The 19825-nt window shown below is 63.4% G+C and overlaps 1 protein-coding gene across 7 annotated transcripts; it reads right to left on the bottom strand.

Moving 5' to 3' along the window:
• Positions 1 to 19086, bottom strand: PLK5 (polo like kinase 5 (inactive)). Of its 7 annotated transcripts, none has more exons than XM_065578500.1 (15): positions 18885 to 19086; positions 16546 to 16653; positions 15156 to 15272; positions 14141 to 14270; positions 12552 to 12639; positions 12376 to 12471; positions 11939 to 12137; positions 11298 to 11436; positions 11121 to 11209; positions 10915 to 11023; positions 8471 to 8551; positions 8018 to 8069; positions 7378 to 7507; positions 6946 to 7056; positions 1 to 5572 (listed from the first exon to the last, which is right to left on the bottom strand). In XM_065578500.1, exons 1-15 carry the CDS (start codon positions 18996 to 18998, stop codon positions 5387 to 5389), a joined length of 1749 nt encoding a protein of 582 aa, XP_065434572.1. In that variant the 5' UTR covers positions 18999 to 19086; the 3' UTR covers positions 1 to 5386. The 7 variants fall into 7 exon arrangements, with proteins under 7 accessions (XP_065434572.1, XP_008169748.1, XP_005278971.1 ...); XM_008171526.4 differs by having other exon boundaries at positions 7910 to 8069; positions 8471 to 8548; XM_005278914.4 differs by having other exon boundaries at positions 7910 to 8069; positions 18885 to 19085.
• Positions 19087 to 19825: the final 739 nt, after the last annotated feature.

Here is a 19825-nt window from a genome sequence, read left to right as displayed (position 1 = left end):
CTGATGTCACTCGGTCTCTGCTCACCCCTCGTCTTGAGAATGTTGGGGAAAGAGAAGGGAAAAGCTTCTGGGGGGCTTCAGCAGGACTCCTGTCTTCGGTGAGAGCAAACCTCAGCATCTCTAATGAATTTATCATCACAGCGTGGCTGGGCTGTTCTACCCATTGTGCAGATGGGAGCATTGAGGCAGAGAGAGATTAAGTGACTTGCCCCGAGTCACAGGGAGACTGTGGCAGGAATCGAACCTGGGACTTCCGCGTCCTAAGTTAGCACTCACCAGCCTTCCTCCCTCTTTCCACCCTTATACCTCCTTAAATTACAGGGGTGATGGTTATCCTGTGCGTTGCAGTTGCTCCTAGCAGCCCCAGTCATGTGCCAGGACTCCACTGTGCTAGGTGCTGTACCAACCCAGAATAAAGAGCCGGGCCCTGCCCTGCAGCGCTCTGAACAATCGGACACTGAACAATGTGTTTTATTTCATAACCCACGTCCTAAGAGGTGTCTCATGGCTACACCTCTCCCCGCGCTGCCATTCCCCGCTGCAGCACGTCGCACGGTGCTGAGCTCACAGGGGCTTTGAGCATGGATGTCTGGGGCTGCAGAAAGCACTTCTCCTCCGCAGGGGGCAGCGTGCAGCCGCTTTCTGCCCCATGCAGCAGGACTGGTCTGCGGCTGTTCCCATGCAGACCCGTCTGGGCTTTGGGCATGTCCTTTTGTCTTCAGGGCTCGGGGGCTGTGGTGGGCTCTATTTTTGGAGCAGTTTAGGAGGGTGGCTGCTGGGGGGGAGAGGATCAGGTTTTCCCTTCCCAGCTGGGAGTCGGGACCACAAGGCGACGAGGCCTGCCACAGCCGTAGTGGGAATGGGCCTTCCCTGGCCAGCCGGGGCTAGACGTGATGGATTCTAGAGCTCGCCGCCGTCTGGGCTTCTCCGACCCGAAATAAGGCGGGTGGAGCCGGGGCCGTGGGCAGGAGAACTTTGGCCATCGCTGACATTTGCATTCCTCTGCTCCCACTCCCCCACCCCCCCGAACCAACTCCCCCAGGGCAGCCTATCGCTTTACAAACAGCTCTGCGTGCTTGGCAGGCGCCCGGGCATTGTGTTCAGGCCAGGGGCTGGAGCAGAGGCTCCAGTGAAATCAGCCAAAGAACCCCCCTTCTACCCCCCCGGGAGCTGGAGCCGGCTCTGCTATTCGGACCTCCTGACGGCCCCATCCGGGTCTTCCCTGCAACCCCAGCTGGTGCGCCTGGGCCTCGTTCTTAACCCTGGCGGGGCTGAGTGTCAGGCAGGCCGTGCCAAGCGGAGGAGGGGCAGCGCCTAGAGCTGGAGGCAGCCTGCCCTCGTAGGCCCGCTCGGATCGCCTGGGACGCTCTTGCAGCCGGTTCCTCTGGCACTTGCTAGAACCCAGAAGAAGAAACCAAGGCAGATGTAGCTGCTCAGTGGAGACTCTCCCTCCTGCGGCGAATCTGGCCCTCGTACAGCCCCTAGCGCAATGTGGCCTTCATCTCCCCAGGGCCCACCTGTGCCAGGCATGCTGTTTGCCAGCCTCCTACCTGCCTGCAGCCCTTATGCCACCCCCGGGGGGCAGCTTTGTCTGCTGGGTGTTTTCAGCTGGGGGGGTTGGGGTCTGGCTGTTCTAAGTCATGCCCCCCGCTTGCCCTGGTGGTGAAAGAGCCCGGCCCCGCAGCAGCACTCCCGTGGCACATCCATGAACATGACCCCGGCAGTGCCGCGCTCCCTGCACCATGCAGCCTGCCAGCCCATGAGCTGTCTGGGGCAGGGACTGCGTCTTCCTCTCTGGGTGGTGCCCAGCACCGCAGGGGCCCGATTCTGATGAGGAAGGTTGGGTGCTACCCCATGAGCATTTGCCCCCGCGTGAGGGCGTGGCATGGGGGTGAATGCTAACCCATGCGCACACCCACTCTCTGGCGGGGCAGAAGGGATCCCTAGTGCTTGGGGGGGGTGAGGGGGGGAGCCAGCCCCAGTCCCAGCCTGATTTGTCCTGTCTGGTCTTTTAATACATGGCTGCAATTTAAATAGCAGAGCCCGAATGAGCCCTGCCAGGCAGCCAGGGTGCTCGGCCAGGCTTCACTGCAGGGGGGGTACGAGCAGGCTACCTGTCTCCCAGCACCCAGGCTCCCCCTCGATTTCTCCAGCTGGTCCTGCCCAGGGGGGGATGGGACAGGCCGGGGCCTGTAGGGAAATGGAGGCACAGCAAGGGGAAGAGATTGTCCCAGGAGAAGGAAGCGGGGGAGGGGGCAGGACCCTGGGTCTGGGCTCTGGCATGTGAACCACCCACCTCCCTGCTCCTGGCGCCTCTCCATGGGCAGGGCTGTCATGCAGGGGGCATGGAGTGCTGCGGGCGCCGGACCCAGGGCATGAAGCACCCAGCTAGGACCCGTGGGAGGGGGAAGGGCTTGGCAGGGCTGGGAAAGCCATGACATGGGACTTGCTGCAGCGCTGGCCCCGTGGTCCTTGGCCCATTCTCGCAGGGGCTCGTTCCCAAGTGGGGGCTCTGCGGGGGGAGCAGGGCACATTCCTCCACCGTGTACGGCTGAAAGGGCCCGATAGGCTCGTCACTGGGACCTTGTCGCACTCAAGGGGCTAATCTCCGAACACGGGGCATGTGAGCCGGGCCCTGCATTCTTGGCAAGGGCCGGCCGTTGGGGGGTCAGACACAGAACAGCTCCCTATAGGGCCAGGGCTATGGGCACCCACCCTGCCCAGCCACCGCCAGCAGCGTTAGCTCATTCAGCTCCGACCCAGTATGCCAGTGGCCAGTATGCCAAGCGCCCGGGCGGTAACCACTGCACACCACCGCCTTTCCCGCCAGCCGGCTGCACACCCAACACGTGCTCTCCTCTTCCTCCCGGCCGAAAGCCAATGCCACGGGTCCTTGGGGCTGGTTAGTCACGGCTCTGCCGGGCCAGGGCCCTTCGGAATCAGCAGCTGCCTGTTGTTACAACCTCTGACCCCAGCTGGCTACGGGAGAGCGAGAGGCCTTTGCCCTGCTTAGCGCGAGCCCCTATCGCCAGAGCTGGCATTTCCTGTTGTTTCTCCGCTAAGCACGTTAGCCAAAACACACACATGAGCGTGGACGCGTGTGAGCAAGGCCGCACCGAGACAGACGTGTGCGTGTACCCAGGGGTGTGCGAGGACAGGCAGACACAGACGCATGGACTCACCCGGGTAAGTGCACACCCAGACGCATGCATGTACCCACATGCGTAAGGGCACACACGTGGACAAACACACGCACACATACCCCTGTGCCTGGCACCTCCATGAGCCAGGCTCTCTGGGCCCCCCCTGGGCTCTGCTCAGTGCTGCCCCCTGCAATTCATGTCACTCCCGGCGGCTGACGCAGGGCCACAGCGAAGCAGCCGGCGGAGACTCACGCTCGGGTACAGCCCAGGCTATTGGATCGGGGCAGGGGCAGTGGAGGAAGTGACAACCCCAGCCCCACTCAAGGAACAAGACCAGCCAGGCAGGCTGGGGCGGCGCCACTCGGCTGCCCTCTCTCCCGCCCAGTCGGGCAGCGTCCTGCCCCTCAGGCCCCTGATGTGCTGCCAGGGCCTTGCTCCCAGCTGGTGCCCGCTCGTCTGGCTGCTCTGTGATCCACTTGTGGGTGGGTTTGTGAGAGCCCTCCAGGGCACCTGGGTCCGTTTCACTGCAGCCTGCAAGGTGCTGTGGGGGGGATTCCCCGCCATCCCTTTACAGGGGAAAGGCAGCGCTGAACAGGGCTGGATGCCTCCTACCCCAGCGCAGGCTCAGCTCAGTGCCACGTGCACTAGGCCGGCCCTGAATGGAAACCAGGCGTGGGAAGGGAGAACAGACTAAGGCTCTGGCCCTTTCAGTCCATGGCAAAGGTAGCCGCTTAGTGCCCCTGGCTAGTGGGCCGGGCGACAGGGCAGCTGGTCAGCTCGAAACCAGGCAGAGGCCGTGCCAACTCCAGCCACGTCCTGGGCACCAGCCGGGGTCTGCGTCTGGGTCACTAATAATCACCCCTGGCTCTGACCTAGGACTTTTTCTCGGTAGGTCAAAGTGCTGTTTAACGGAGGACAGCGGCATGATACCATTTTACAGAGAGGGAAACTGAGGCACGGAGCAGAGCCAGGAATAGCACCAAGGGCGCCGGCATCCCAGCCAAGTGCTCTATCCGCCAGGCTACTGATACATCCAAGGCAGGTTTGCAGAGCCCCCTTGAAGGCCGGAGCCCCGTGTCACAGCCCCAGAGCCCTCAGAATCAGACGCTGCTAATCCGCGGCCACAGGAGTTTAATTCGGAACCGTATTTCTAGGACTTACCCCAGCCCAGCCCCTGCGCTGCCGACAGGCTGCAGCTAGCGACCGTCTGGTCCTGCTCTCCCAGCCCAGGCCTCTCCGGGGCCTCGCAGCTCTGCCCATCTCCCTCGCTCCCTATCTGCAGCCCCCCACATTCACATCCTGCTTTGCCATGCCCCTCCACGCTTTCCCGGGTGGTCTGTGCACCCCTCAGGGCTGGGGTACGTGCACGTGACCAGCCCCTCTCTTCGCCTGCTCCCCCCAACCTCAGCACCAGCTGGCATCTGCGACCCCCCTCACCCCCAACCCAGGGTGTGGCCAGAACCACTGGGCCGGGCCGGGCCTGGCCACCTCTTTGGGCAGGGTGAGGAGTTTAGACTCAACGGAGCCCAGAACCAACTAGACGCCCCTGACCCCCAGTCACCTCCCCCCAGCTCCTTCACCTTCCTCCACTCCCCCTCCAGCCGGCTCCCTCCCCCTCTGTACCCTCCCACACTTGGGTTCTCTTGCCTCCTCAGAGCGCCTCCCTCCATCACATAACCTTGGCTTTCAGTGCCCCCTTCCCATCCCGGCTCCAGTCTGGGTGGGATCCTGGCCCAGCAGACCCCTTCCCCACCCTCCGCCAGCGCAGAGCAGTCAGGCCTGGCCCGGCCCAGCTCCAGCCCCAGAGCCTGCAGCAACTCCCCAGTTTGCCTGGCCGCCGGCCCCAGGCATTCGGGGCAGCCTGGCCCCCCAGCCGCGCCCGCTGCTCCAGCTCCCCTGTGGGAGCCACCCCTGAAGGCCAAGGCCTGTTTGCTGCGCCCCAAATCCCATCCTGAGGGGACGCCAGTGGGTGAAGCTGCTGGGCCGGCGTTGGCACTGGGCAAACGGGCACCTCCAGGCCCCGCTGCTTCCAGGGGGAGCGAGGGGCAGAGCGGAAAGGGCTCATGTCTTCACAGCACCCCTCCAGCCGGGGAGCAGAGTTTGATCGTCAAATGGGGTCCCATAAGAGCCCCTAATGGGCCTGCCCCGGGCCGCCACATCACCTCAGCTGCCCTGTGTCCGTGTCCATGCCAGGCCTGGCGCTGGGCAGCGGGTCCGGCTCCCGGGGGCGGCAGCGGAGGCAGCTACAGGCAGTGGGCCATGTCGAGGGCGTACTGCAGGCGCTCCCTCAGGGCCGGGGCACAGCCCTCCGCGGCCAGGGCGCCCAGCGGGAAGGTGGCACTGACGCGCTGCTCGTCGATGAAGGTCAGGAGGTGCCCATCACCTGGGCAGCCCAGCACCAGCTTGGTGTGGTCGTGATAGAAATTGACCTGCGGGGCAGAGAGGGGAGGGGAAGTGACGCAGCGTCCCACAGACCCTGGGCCAGGAGAGGGTTAATAACCCCCCCACCCCACCCTGCACACATTGGGGAGGGCCAGGGAGCCCAGCTGGTGGCCCTCGCTGCTGGGATCAGACAATGGGACCAGCCCCCATGGACTTAGGGGGCTCCGGCTGCGGGGTGGGGACTCCTGCTCCACCCCCTCCCCCTTGCCCTCTAGTTCTGACCCCCGACTGCCAGCCCCCAGCTGCCCTTGCACCTACGCCCCCCTTTCACAAGGGGTTTCCAGCCCCCACTGTCCGGCCCTGCTGCCAGGACAGGGCCTCGGGGCAGTGTGGGTAGTGGGGGGGGGGGGGTCACAGACCACAGCCCTACTGAGGCCCCACTTTCCCCACTATCCCAGCCCCGGGCCTGTCACCCCGGCCAGGCTGTGCTGCAGCCCATGGGGAGGGTGGAACGCGGCTGAGGCCCTCAAACTCATTTCACTTGTGACACCAGATAAACCAGTGCAACCTAGGTCTGCAGAGAGAGGTGGGGAGGACGGAGACGGGAGAGGCTCGGGAGAGGGGGGAGCAGCCATGGGGCAGGAGGATGGGGGAGAGGCTCCGGGGGGACACCGAGCGAGGAGAGGCTCGGGAGAGGGGGCAGCAGCCATGTGGCAGGAGGATGTGGGGAGAGGCTCGGGGGGGCACCGGGTGAGGAGAGGCTCAGGAGAGGGGGGAGCGGCCATGGGGCAGGAGGATGGGGGAGAGGCTCGGTGGGGCAGCGGGCGAGGAGAGGCTCAGGAGAGGGGGCACCAGCTATGGGGCAGGAGGATGGGGGAGAGACTCGGGAGAGGGGGCAGTGGCCATGGGGCAGGAGGATGTGGGGAGAGGCTCTGGGGGGGGCACTGGGGGAGGAGAGGCTCAGGAGAGGGGGGAGCAGCTATGGGGCGGAAGGATGTGGGGAGAGTTCAGGGGGGGCACTGGGGGAGGAGAGGCTTGGGAGAGGGGACAGCAGCTATGAGGCGGGAGGATGTGGGGAGAGGCTCAGAAGAGGGGGGAGCAGCTATGGGGCGGGAGGATGTGGGGAGAGTTCGGGGGGGGCACCGGGCGAGGAGAGGCTTGGGAGAGCAGCCATGGGGCGGGAGGATGGGGGAGAGGCTCTGGGGGGGCACTGGGGGAGGAGAGGCTTGGGAGAGGGGAGAGCAGCTATGGGGCGGAAGGATGTGGGGAGAGTTCGGGGGGGGGCACCGGGCGAGGAGAGGCTTGGGAGAGCAGCTATGGGGCGGGAGGATGTGGGGAGAGTTCGGGGGGGCACCGGGCGAGGAGAGGCTAGAGGGGGGACAGGAGGAGCGGCTCAAGGCTGCGCCGGGGGGTGGGTTACCTGCAGCGTCCCGTTGCTGAAGAGCATCAGCAGTGCCCGGTCCGACTTGGCGCAGCACAGGAGACAGGGGGCGTCCGTGGAGCTGCTGGGACCCGCCGGCTCGTTCCCCCCCTGCCAGCAGGAGCAGCGTCAGGCAGCTGGCTGGGCCGGGGGGGCACCAAGTGCGGCTCCCCCTTATAGCCCTCCACGCGGGCACAGCCCAGAGGGGATGGGAAATTCACCTGGGGCTCAGCCCCTGGGTCCGCTGCCGTAGCCACGGCTGGGCCCCTCCCCTGCGAGCAGGGGCAGCACAGGCAGGGCACGTGGATGGGCCCCCCCATGGCACTGCACCCTGGGGCCTCCCCCAGCCACCACTGGCATATCCTGCACTCCCGGCCCAGTGATTCTCCCGCCCCGCCCAGCCCCAGGGTCTCCCCGGCCCCGGGACCTCACCTCCAGCAGCTTCTGCTGCATGTACTGGGAGAAGAAGTGCAGGACGCCCATCTTCGTGGCCAGGGAGGTGGGCACGTCGCTCCGGGGGAAGGACACGGCCTCCCCGCACCCCGGGCAGTAGCAGACACGCCTGGAAGGAAGCACCAAAAAGCCGTGAGGCTGGAGCAGCAGCCCGGGGGCTGGGAGGGCGCCAGGCAAACCCCGGGAGAGGGGGAAGCAGGTGTCCCAGGTACCCAGAGACCCGCCAGGGCAGGTACCAGGCGAGGTGGGTGTCAGGGGGACTGAGCAGAGGGTTAGGGGGGAGGGGGTAGAGGGGGTGATGGGTGTCTGAGAGGGGGTGACTGTGCAGAGGGCTCCAGGGGTGGCAGGGCAGATGCTGAGGTGGGTGCTGGGAAGGTAGAGGGCCAGGTGGATTCTCAGGTGGGGGCAAGGGGCATAAGGCAAGGCAGGTGCCCGGGGGAGGGGGCAGAAGGGTAGGTGGGTGCCCAGGGGAGGGGGCAGAGGGCCAGGCCGTTGCCCGGGGGATACCTACAGTGACTGCGGGCACAGGGCTAGGTGGGTGCCGTCGGCCAGCAGGGCACCCGTGGAGCCGTCCGAGAGCAGGTAGCCGAAGCCGTACTTGTTGGAATAATCCACCCACCTGGTGACCCAGAGGACGGGCGGTGCCAGGCGCTGCACAGGGTTGTGCTCGGCTGCAAGGTGAAAGAGGGGAGCCTGAGGCCCAGCAGAGAGGCCCCCACAGGCCCCCGGTGCCCGGCCAGCTGGGGAGAGGCCCTGACAGAGCAGGTGAGGTCAGGAGGCAACCTGAGCAGCTTCCCACTGGCCTGGCCCGACCCCTGGCACTGCCAGGCCCTGTGGGGCAATCCCACCGCCCCAGCATGGAGTCCCAGCCCCCGCCCCGCGGCCCAAGGGCTGGACAGTGGCCCAGTTGGAGCCTGCACCCAGGGTGCGTCCAAGCCAGCCCAGCCCAGACCCCACCCGTATCCGGCCAGGTGCGCACGGGGGGCTTGGTGCCCGGGCTGAGGAAGCCCAGGGGATGATGGAGCTGGGCGTGCAGGGCTTTGTGGGTCTCCGGCGCCAGGGTCCCTCTTACCCAGAGGCATGTTCTCCAGGCAGCTTCCCAGCACCCTGGTGACTGACTGCACCGCGCTCGCCACGCTCCAGCCTGCATCTGCTGCAGAGACGGGGCCGGGATCAGGGCACCACTCATGGCACCCGCTGTAGCCCTGGCAGGGTCACCCCTCTGCCCCCCACCTTCCAGCCCCCACCACTACACCCCACTCCCCTGCCAGAGCCGGGGAGAGAACCCAGGAGTTCTGGTCCCCCCCCCCCCGCATCAAACCACTACACTCCACTCCCCTGCCAGAGCCGGGGAGAGAACCCAGGAGTTCTGGTCCCCCCCCCCCCCCCCGCATCAAACCACTACACCCCACTTCCCTGCCAGAGCCGGGGAGAGAACCCAGGAGTTCTGATCGCCCCCCCCATCAAACCACTACACCCCACTCCCCTGCCAGAGCCGGGGAGAGAACCCAGGAGTTCTGATTTCCCCCCCATCAAACCACTACACCCCACTCCCCTCCCAGAGCCAGGGAGAGAACCCAGGAGTTCTGATTTCCCCCCCATCAAACCACTACACCCCACTTCCCTGCCAGAGCCGGGGAGAGAACCCAGGAGTTCTGATCGCCCCCCCCATCAAACCACTACACCCCACTCCCCTGCCAGAGCCGGGGAGAGAACCCAGGAGTTCTGATTTCCCCCCCATCAAACCACTACACCCCACTCCCCTCCCAGAGCCAGGGAGAGAACCCAGGAGTTCTAATTTCCCCCCCATCAAACCACTACACCCCACTCCCCTCCCAGAGCCGGGGAGAGAACCCAGGAGTTCTGATCCCCCTGCCATCAAACCACTACACCCCACTCCCCTGCCACAGCCAGGGAGAGAACCCAGGAGTTCTGATCCCCCCCCCCATCAAACCACTACACCCCACTCCCCTGCCAGAGCCGGGGAAAGAACCCAGAAGTTCTGATCCCCCCCATCAAACCACTACACCCCACTCCCCTGCCAGAGCCGGGGAGAGAACCCAGGAGTTCTGGTCCTCCCCCCCCCCATCAAATCACTCCACTCCACTCCCCTGCCAGAGCTGGGGAGAGAACCCAGAGGTCCTGATTCCACCCCTCCATCAAACCACTACACCCCACTCTCCTAGAGAACCCAGGGGTTCTGATCTCCCATCCTCATCTAACCGCTAGTCAATGCTTCCCAGAGTGAGCACAGCAGATGGCTGGATTCATTTCTGCCCAGCCAGTCTCATGTGCTCTCTTGCCCTGAGTGCCTCCCCCCCAATGAGTGGAGCTGTTGCCCCAACAGGAAGCAGCGAGGGAACCCAGGGGGGCCACACCAGGGGGAGGCGTAGGGTTGCCAACTCTCCCGGTTTCGCCAGGAGTCTCCCAGAATCAGGCCCTATCTCCCCGAAGCTACTGAAACCAAACCGGGAGATTTTTAGGTGCTAGAAGTTTGGTGTCGCAGCGGGGCGAAGGCAGGTTCCCTGTCTGCCCCGGCCCCGCGCCGCTGCCGAAAGCGGTTGGCCCGTCCCCATGGCCCCTGGTGGGAAGGGGTCTCCGCGTGCTGCCCATGTCCTGAGCGTGGCTCCGCAGCTCCCATTGGCCGGGAACTGCGGCCAATGGGAGCTGTGGGGGCGATGCCCTCAGGGAGGAGCAGTATGCAGAGCATCCTCCCCCCCGCCCCCCCCAAGGGCCGCAGCAACGTGCTGGCCGATTCCGGGAGCAGCGTGCAGAGGGGGCAGCACGTGGAGCCCCCTGGTCCCGCTTACCTCGGGCGGGTCCCGGGTGGCAGGCTCCGCCCCCGCAGCTGCGGAGTTGGCACTCAGGGCGCGGGCAGCACGTGGAGACCCCTGCCCCACCCAGTGGTCATGCCGGCCACTTCCGGGAGCGGCGTGGGGCTGGGGCAGGCAGGGAGCTTGCCTTAGCCCTGCTGCGCCGCCCAACCAGAGCCAACACCCCTCAACCCCTCCTGCACCCCAACCCCCTGCCCCAGCCCTGAGCCCCCTCCTGCACCCAAACTCCTTCTCCTTATGCGGTTAGACAGTCGACAACCCTAGGGAGGCGGGGGCCTCGTACTGCAGCAATCCCGGCCCAGCAGGCTCCCGGCGACCCTACTGGGGGCTGCTCCGAGCCCCTGGCCAAGGGAGGTGGAGGCCAAGAGAGGTGTCTGGTTTGGGGGCCCAACGGGAGCCCCCCCCCCAGGGCCCGATCCCCAGCAGGGGCTCAGCACATGCCGCTCCCAGCTGGGATTGGGCCCCGGATGTCTCCAGCCAAGAACCCTCCCAAATTCTAGGCCCCACAGCTGGAGGCCGGTCTGGGAAATGTGGCTTCAAGGTCTGTCCCAGGCTGCCGGCCCCGCCCCTCCCGAGCTGTAAGGATCAAAGTCGCCCCCCTGCCTCTGGGACTCTGCTCCAATGGGCTCCAGTGCCCCCTAGGATGCCTGCCTGGCACCCGCAGCCCCCAGCATCCACTTACAGTTGGCACCAGAACGGCTGGGCCTGAGGGCTCCCGTCATGAGCAGATGGATGGAGAACATGCTGGGGGCCTCGGGGAACGGCGCAGCCTGGACACTGCCTCTTTCCACCTGGCAGGGAGACGGAGACAGTGGGTGAGAGAGGGGAGAGCCGGGCTACAGACCCCCCCAGGTCCCTCCCCGCCTGCTGCCCGCGGATCCCTCCTACCTCGCTGTGCTGCTCCTGGCTGGGCAGGTTCTGAGCCTGCTGGGATCGGCTCATCAGCTTCTCCAGCTCCTCGCCGGGCACTGGGCTACCTGGATGGAGACACAGCAGAGCCATGATGTGACACGGGTACTGCCAAGCCCGGCCCAGAGCATGGGGGGACGCGGCCGCTTGACCCACCTGCCCGGGGCTCCTGGCACGGCAACCCCCTGAACAGCACCTTGGCCGCCTTTTTCAGGAGCTTGCCAATCGGGTTGGGCAGGGCGAAGACGGGCACTGAATGGCAGGCGCGGGATGGCAGCTTGTCCGGAGTGAAACCCTGGGAAACGAGAGCCACGTCACTCCATTCCCGGCCGTACCATGTGCTGGTGCCGTGGAGGGGGCAGGGCAAGGACCCCACAGTTCATACGGGGACCAGGGCTAGACGGGGCCACAGATGCCAGGGGTGGTGGAAGGAACCCAGAGGGGCTGGAGTAACCAGCCCAGGGATTTGGGGCTCCGTGTCGGGGGCTGGATACAAGAACTGCCAGTGCCTACGCCTGGATCCAGTTTGGTTTGTTTGCACCAGGCACGGCCACAGCTCTGTGGAGCTGAGCTAAGGGCACTTCCGGGGGCTTTGGGCGAGGGGCGGTGGCATTCTTCCTAAGACAGGGCAGCACAGGGGCACGCCCACCCTGGGCGCCTAGACGGGGTGCAAGGGCATGACCCGCAATCAGGCCCGGCTCTACCAAGCAGCGTAGCGACCTGGCACACGGGGTCGCAGCGCCACTCAGGTTGGGTGCCCGCCGGGAGCGACTCGCCCGTCCCAGCAGCGCCCGGACCTGGGTGAAGAACTCGTGCTCCAACACCTCCTCCAGGCTGGGCCGCTCTGAGGGGCTGGGCGCCAGCAGGCAGCCGATCAGCTTCCTGGCGCCTGGCGAGAGGTGGTTGGGGATGGGGTACCGGCCCTCCCGGATGCACTGGTACATCTCCTGCTTGTGGGTGATCTCGAAGGGGGAGCAGCCTGTCAGAGCGGTGTACCTGGGGCGAGGGAAGGCAGCCAATCAGAGCCTTCCCAGTGCACCAAGGTGGGCACAAGCAGCCAATCACAGCATTCCCTAGAGGGGAAAGGCCCCCATGTCCCATTCCCCACCCCACTGAACCAGCCTGTTGCCCACCCTGGGGCCGGGTCGGAGCTGGTGCCCCGTATCCCATTCCCTCCCCACTGACCCAGCCCTGCCCACCCCTCTCGGAGGCATTTGCCTGGCACCTCACTCACATGATGCAGCCCAGGGCCCAGATGTCGGACTGGAAGGAGTGCCCCTTCTTGGCGATCACCTCGGGGGCCAGGTAGTTGGGCGTCCCACACACCACGCTGTAGGAGGAAAAGGAACGGGAGGTGAAGCCACGGAGTGCCCCGGCGAGGGCTGCAGGCTGTGCTGGGCCAGCGCTCACCCCCGTCTCCGGCCTGCCTGCTCGTCTCTCGTCGCCAGCCCCAGGTCCCCGATCTTCACCTGCATGTTCTTCGTGAGGAAGAAGTTACCTGTGGGGTTAAGAGAGGTCAGCCGCTAAGCGCACTCCGGGCAGCTTTCCAGTCACAGGGCCAGAGTCACCCCCTTTACAGATGGGGAAACTGAGGCTGGCTCCCGCTCACACAAGGAACCAGTAGCAGGGCTGGGAACCGTGTCCTGGCTCCCAGGCTCTAGCCACTAGCCCACACTGCAGGGGAGAAGGGAGCATGGATTTTAGCACCAGAGCAGGGCGTAGGCGGGGCTGTCTGTGCCGGTATATTTCTCTACAGCCGCTCAAACAGCTGTGGAGACCGGAGTAGCCCATTGCGCTGGATGGGGCCTCCTCAGTAGCCCTGGCAGCTTTGTTTGTGCCCCAGGGGAGCAATAAATCACAGGCAGGATGGAGGCCCTCCCCAGCCCAGAGGCTGCTTGGCAGGGGGCAGCTGTGTGCGCGTCAGGGAGAGAGGCTGCCCCTGGGGGTCCCCACGTATCTCCCCCTCCACGGGGCAGCCCCTACATGGAGAACCGGCTCCCGGGCTCCCATTCAGAAGCATGAAGTCACGCTGGTGGCATTTACTCGTAACAAGCCAGACGGCCAGACGCGCTGCTGGTGTATTTATAACCCCTCTCCAGCCCCCAGCCCCCTTCGGGTGGGGGGGGGGGTCTCAGAGGCCAAGGTGAAGGGCACAGGGGCGATTAACTCCTTCATTGCTGCTCAGGGCTTAAGGGATTGAAAGGGGCCGCAGGAAGATGGTGCTGCATTGCTGTGGGGCAGAGATCAATCAGTCCAAGGGTCTGAGCCGTCTGGGAGCTCAGTCCCCTCTCCCCACTGCACAGCAGGGGAGCTGAGAGGAAGGAGAAGGACGTGACCTGCCTTAAGTACAGTTAGAAAAAGAACCCAGGAGTCCTGACTCCCAGCCACCACTGTTCCCCACACCTACTGGACCACAATCCCAGAACCAGGACCAGAACCCAGGAGTGCTGGCACTCCAGAACCAGCTCAACGCTTCTCATGGCTGGAGAGAGGACCCAGGAGCCCCAACTCCCAGCCCCTTCCCTCCGCTCCCCCAACCTATAGGGCCACCGTCCCAGAGCTGAGACCAGAGTCCTGGCACCCAGCAACCTGCTCCACAGGACTCAGAGTTGTAAAGAAGACCCAGGAGTTCCGACCTCCCCTGGCCTCCCCACACTCCAACCCATTGCTCCTCCCAAGCATAGAACCCAGGAGTCCTGATTCCCACGCCCTGGCTGTAACTAGTAGGCAATACTGCCCTCCTGTCCCCCCTGCAGCCAAGTCCCCTAGCACGTCCATTCATTAGGCGAGGACTCTGGAGCAGTGGGGTGGAATCCGGTTCCCTCTGCCAGCCGCTTTCCCATGGGCAGTGCTCGGCATCAGAGGGCGATGTGTAAGCTGGCAATGCGTCGCTGGCGAGGTCTCTCCCCCTGCACCCTTTGGGGATCCCCCCCTCCTCCCGGCGTCACCCTGTGCTCCAGCCGGCCCCATGCTCGCTGCCGCCGGCCCGTGCCACATACTCAGCTTGAGGTCGCGGTGGATGATGCCCTGCTGGTGGAGGTAGCGCAGCCCCGCAATGATCTGCCTCAGGTAATATCGGACCTCTGGCTCCGTCAGAGTTTTCCTGGCCTTCAGGATGTGGGCAAGGGACTGGGGATGGGCAGAGGAAAGCAGATCAGGGACAGATCTGGTCCAGCACAGCACACAGGCCTCCTATCGGCGGCACGGTCCATAGTGCTGGTAACCCCTCGCCCCGCCTTTGAGGACAGATTGGATCGGGGGAGGGGGCAGAGGGGCTTGGGTCAAACCCATCCCCCCTTCCTCTGACCCTCCGGCGCTCGACAGCTGGGCCTGACTTCCACATTTCCAGCCCATCTCCGCTTGTCGCTGCCCCACCCTTCACTTGGTTAACTAAAGAGCCAGCCCTGAAAAATAAACACATCTGTCCCTTTCAATCAGCTGTTTGGAGTGATTTCTCTGCTGCTCCCAGGACATCTTCCGCTGCCCCAGTGTCATTTAGAGCAGCCCAAGGACTAACAACCATTAGTTTGGATGATAGGAACGCCCCTGAGCCCTGGCTGAGATCAGAGCCCCTGTGCTGCCCTTGCACGCAGTGAGAGACCCCACCCCGAAGAACTCTGAGTCGAAAGAGTGGGAGGGAAGAAGGGGAAAGTGACTCACTTGAGGTCACACACAGTAGATCACAAGGACCAGAACCCAGCTCTCCAGAATCCCAGCACCTTCTCTGCTCTAGACCAGGCTGCCTCTCCCAATGCTAGTCAAACAGGCCTCTCGGGATGTGTTGCAAGCCAGAAAAAGGCTGGTCTCGTATTTTCAAGCCAGATTTGCAGACCCCAGAGGATTGGAAAAGATTCAGGAGAGACGCCCGAGTTATTATGGCCCCAAATGTGTGTAGGCTCCTAACTTCCCTGGATTTCAGCAGAAGTTAAGAGTGCAAACCCCCTGGAGGTTCTGAGTCTAGGTATTTCTTTGATCAGGACTTGGCTCCCTTCCCTGAGGAGAGCCTTGGCTCACCTTGTGGCTGCAGTACTCCAGGATCATGTAGATGTTGTCCCGGTCAGCAAAGTGCCGGTGGAAGCCCACGACGTGCCGATGGCTCAGGTGACTGTGTAGCTCGATTTCCCTCTCGACCTGCGGGAGGAGAATTGCAGACGCACACAAATAGCGAGCGAAACGAGTCACGAGCCCGAAGCGCTGGAGTCAGCTAGAATCATACAGCGCTGTGGAAAACACACACGCCCACTGCTCATCCTGGGTCCTCGCGCCCAGCTAGGAGTATCACAGCTGGCAGGGAGATGGGGACAGCAGTAGGGATAGAACTTAGATCGTTCTGCTACTGGAGCGATAGGAGAAACCCCATGAGCTGCTAGCAGTATAGGGCCTATGAAACACAGCTATGCCGTTCAGATCGCAGCCTGTAGGTGGCAGCTGTGCCTACCCACCCACCACTGCCCATTTCATTCGAGTCAGAACCCAGCTACCTCACAGCATTCATGGTTTTTGGTTGATGCCAACATGAGCTGGTAAAATGACAGCAAGACCGAGACATTAACGAGATCTGACATGTCTCTCGGGCAAGAGGGCCTAAGGGATGCCAAAGCCGTTGGCAGACAGTGTGTGCAAGGGAAATCACGCCTCTGCCACTGAAATGCAGCTGGCTCTGCGGTGGAATGTGATCGCCGTCCCGCAACAGCCGAGTCACACGATAGAGACAGATGGGGAAATCCTGACCGAAGCTGCAGGGGGGAATGTATTATGTAGCCGACCAGGTTGCAGTTACCTGCAGTTACCTGGGAATTGGCTGGGCCCCCAGAGCGAACGCTCTCAATCTTCAGTGGTCAGGAGCAAGGGCGTCCCTATGCGTAGGAATGAGAAGTGGTCTCACCCTGCACTGACATTTGAGGCTGCTGCTCATGTGTGCATGGTCCGTGGTTTGCTCCGTGATCCTCAGAGACCCTGTCTCAGCGGGGGGGCTGGGCGACACCCCGGGGTGAGAACAAGGGATGGTGAGAACAAGAGGAATGTGGAGCGTCTGCAGTGGGAGGGGGACTTCTTTGTTTACCCTGGGGTTTAACCCCCACCCCTGCCCCCAAGATTGAGGTATGGGGTGAGGGGCATGGGAATCCCTTATAAAGAAGGGAATGGGGCTTGGCGGCGGGAGGGGTATAGATGAGCCCCGGGTGCTGGCAAGGAAAGGGTTAACCTTCCCCCGCAGTTCATGGGTGTCTGCCCCAGCACAGGCAAGGCAGAACAGGGCCGAGCTGCAGCCAATTGCTCCTCTGGGGGGATGATAAGAAGGGGGGGGGCATGACCTCAAGGCTCACCTAGCCAGCCCCCTCCTCTCTCTGGCCAGTGCTAGATGCTTCCTCCCCACCTGCACCCCAGGGAGTAGCCCCTGGCTCACCTTCCCCCTGCTCTCCAGCCGGGAGATGCGGGACTGGGGGACGATCTTGATGGCATAGACTTTGCCGGTGGACGTGTCCGTGAACTTGTAGCACCGTCCGAAAGCCCCCTGCGCGCAAGGAGGAGCCGTGAGGATTCTGGTAACCTGTGGCTGCATCCTGCTCCCCCGGCCCTGTGGGGACTTGTACCGGGGGGAGCTTCCCTGGGACAAAGCCATGGGGGTTGGGCAACCGGGGAGGGTCGTTCCCACCCTGACGGTGCCTCCAATGATGACCCTTGGCCCTTCCATTTGAGGGGCTCAGGCTCACCCTAAGGGGGCTGATCCTTGTTTTGCAGAGAGGGAAAATAGCTGTGCCCGGTCCAAAGTCCCATGGCAGGGCTAGAACCCAGGAGTCCTAGGCCAGGCTCGCCTCCCAGAGCTGGGACGTCCCAAACCCTGCTTTACCTCCTAAAGCCTGCTCCCCTCAGTGCCGGGGCCCTGAGTCCCCATTGCTGGCTCTAACCACTAGGCAGCAGTGCCCATGCTGAGCCTCACATGCTGCACAAGGCACCAGCCTTTCCGGCGGGGATAGTACGTGTTGTGGGCAGCTTTGCGTGGCAGATGCTGCCCGACGTGGCCGCTCCTGCCTGCCAGCGCAGCTCTCTTGAAAGAGACAAAGTCACCCTCCTGCAGGTGCAGCAGCAGCTGACGGGTGAGTTGCTGTGCCTCTGTGCCTCAGTTTCCCCAAGGAGAGAGGAGCAGTTTCCACAACAAAAATGCCCATTCGCCACCGGGCTCTGCTTGCCCTCGATTTTTGGCTCCAGGTTCAAGGCCAGAATGCAAAGCTACTTAACCTGGGCCGAGGGACTCTTCCCTCCTCTGCTTGGCAACAAGAATTTCCCCACCAGCCTCTCTCCTGGGAACAGCTACACCCCAGCCCGCAGTGACAACACAGACTACCTCTCTCGGATTGAATTCCTGCCTCACCACTGTCTGGTAGAGCAGTGAGGTCAGCACAGGATGTTACGCTATGAACAGAGATGGGGAATGAGACAGACAGGTCTCTAGGCGCAGGAACTCGGGGTGCTGGGGGGGGGCTGCCTCACCCCCTGGCTTGAAGTAATAGTGACAACCCAAATACATGGTTTCCACCTTTTGCACCTCCACTATAAAAATTTGCAGCACCACTGGATGGCTAACCCCTCACTGTGCCTCAGTTTCCCCATCACAGGGGCTGTGAGACCGAGGCCTTGTCTGGGGTGGGGCACTGCAGTAGCACCAGTGGGGAGCAAGCCCCGCTCTCCGGGCGTGGGCTAGTGGGCCCCCGGCTGGACCCGTGGGGGAGTGGCATTGAGCCGGGCTGAGCGCTCTGCCCTGAGCCATCCTAGCCTCCGGTACCCAGGACCTGCAGCGACAGCCTGGAGCAGGGCCCTAACCAGCGCATGAGGCTGCTCCGTCCAGGGTAACTTGACGTGCTCGGGGCTTCCCTTGGCAGACTTGTCGGGAGCTGGCTGCAGGAGGATGTCTGGGGCCAAGCGTCTTTGATCCCCGGATTCCCAGGTCACTGGCATCAGGGCAAAGTAGATGTAAACAGCTGCCCCTGATTGGGTCGCAGTTTGCACTGGTGTAAGTGATGGAGGATCGGGCCCGGGGTATTAGGGAGGGTAAGGAACCGGGTAGCTAAGCGTTCCCTTTGCACCCAGGAGGAGCCGGGAAGAGCCCCCGACGACTCATTCATGAGTTGTAACTTCTCCCTGGTAAGCGGCTGCCAGAACCTCAGAGGAGCGAGGGCACGTCTGGCAGCCCCCCGCTGTGAGCGCAGCCCGCTGCTAATCTGTGCTGCTTTTGCAGCGAGTGCACCCCATGGGCTTCGGCTAACGTGGTACATCCTGATCCCTAGAATCAGCAAAGATTCTCCTGAATCAGCCCGTGGCCTGCTGCAACTCAGTGCTGGGGTCTAGTGAGAGCAGCAGGGGCTGGGTTTTAATCCCAGCTCTCAGAAGGGCATGGTGTCTAGTGGATCCAACAGGGGAAGGGGGGTAGGCATCAGGACGCCTGGGTTCTATGCCCAGCTCTGTCACTGATTAGATGACCTTGGGCAAATCGCCCTTCCCCCCCGTGCCTCAGTTTCCCCATCTAAACTGGACACCGCAATGACTTACCTACCTCGCGGGGGGAAGGGAAGAGGGATTGGATGAGTTTAATCCATCGCCAGCGTCCGGTGGCAGGTGCTGGAGAAGTGCAGAAGTAGCACTGTCCCCATCAGATGCACACACACAGCTGCTGTCAGATTCTGCCCCCGACAGCCCTGGGGGGAATTGGCTTCCTAGAACCGCTTGAAACAAGAACAAAAAAGGTACCTTTCCCAAGAGCTGGCCCCTCCTGTACAGCGTCCCGGTGCCTGGGTCCTCTAGGAAGTAGCTCAGGTTGTCTCCCTGGGAGCTCCTGCTGGCTGAATGCTCCATCCTCCCCATAGCCCACTGCTTCTGCAATGCCCCAGTCCCTCTCCCACCCCCTATTCCCCGGCTCTGTCTCCCTGCTCCACTCACTGTCCTCAAGACAGAGCACTTGCAAACCTCTTATAATGCAGGACGGGGGCTTGCTCTCCCCTTCGCCTGCCGATTGGACACCCAAGATCTGGGCTCAAGACTCCACAACTTGGGGGCGGGCAGAGAGGAGGGGCCGGCAGAGCTCGTTAAAGGGGAATCCAGGCTTGGCAGAGCAGCCGCGCCTCCAGGCCCTGCCTCGGCAGCAGCTGGGTTTCTGAGATGGTTTGCCTGGCCCTCACCTGGAGTCCTGGGCGGGGTGGCATCACGGCTGGTTACGGCGGTGAGGGTTTGTCACACATTTGGGGGGGAGGGTTATGGAAGAGACGGAACAGCCTGAGATCTGCCCCCGCCCCATGCGAATGCCTTTAGCCAGAGAAACATGGAAAATCCATGACCCAGCCAGACCAGGGGTCTGGGGACGTTTCAGCGGCTCTGAACGTAGGCGTGGGGAGGGAGCAGAGTGACGGGGGGGGGCCAGTAGAAATCAGGGCCCTGTTATGCTAGGCGCTGCCCAGGCCCAGCCAGCCCCTCCCCTCACGACAAAGGCGGGGAGACAGATGGGTGGGAAAACAGAAGCAAACAGAGAGCGAGTGTCTTGCCCATGGCCACGTCCAGAATTGGTGGCAGCGGTGGGGATAGAACCCCGGCCTCCTATGCCCCATCCGGGGCCGTATTCACAAGGCTTAAACTTGGCGTTGTGGAAGTAGCCTGTAACTCCGGCTGAGAACGGCAGATCCCTGTCCCCGTGCGGC

The sequence above is a fragment of the Chrysemys picta genome, chromosome 25 (genome assembly GCF_011386835.1).
Source record: "Chrysemys picta bellii isolate R12L10 chromosome 25, ASM1138683v2, whole genome shotgun sequence".
Taxonomy (NCBI): domain Eukaryota; kingdom Metazoa; phylum Chordata; order Testudines; family Emydidae; genus Chrysemys; species Chrysemys picta.
Note: the sequence above shows the minus strand (reverse complement) of the source record. Positions and strands in the feature narration are given on the sequence as shown.

What these genes read in the sequence shown, in the direction of transcription:
- PLK5 (XM_005278914.4), bottom strand. Translation starts at nt 18,998, where the DNA reads ATGGGGAGGATGGAGCATTCAGCCAGCAGGAGCTCCCAGGGAGACAAC. An exon ending in AGCACGAGTTCTTCACCCAG is followed by an intron (nt 11,437 to 11,938) that starts GTCCGGGCGCTG and finishes CTCGTTTCCCAG; the next exon opens with GGTTTCACTCCGGACAAGCT. An exon ending in CCTGGAGAACATGCCTCTGG is followed by an intron (nt 8,070 to 8,470) that starts GTAAGAGGGACC and finishes TTCACCTTGCAG; the next exon opens with CCGAGCACAACCCTGTGCAG.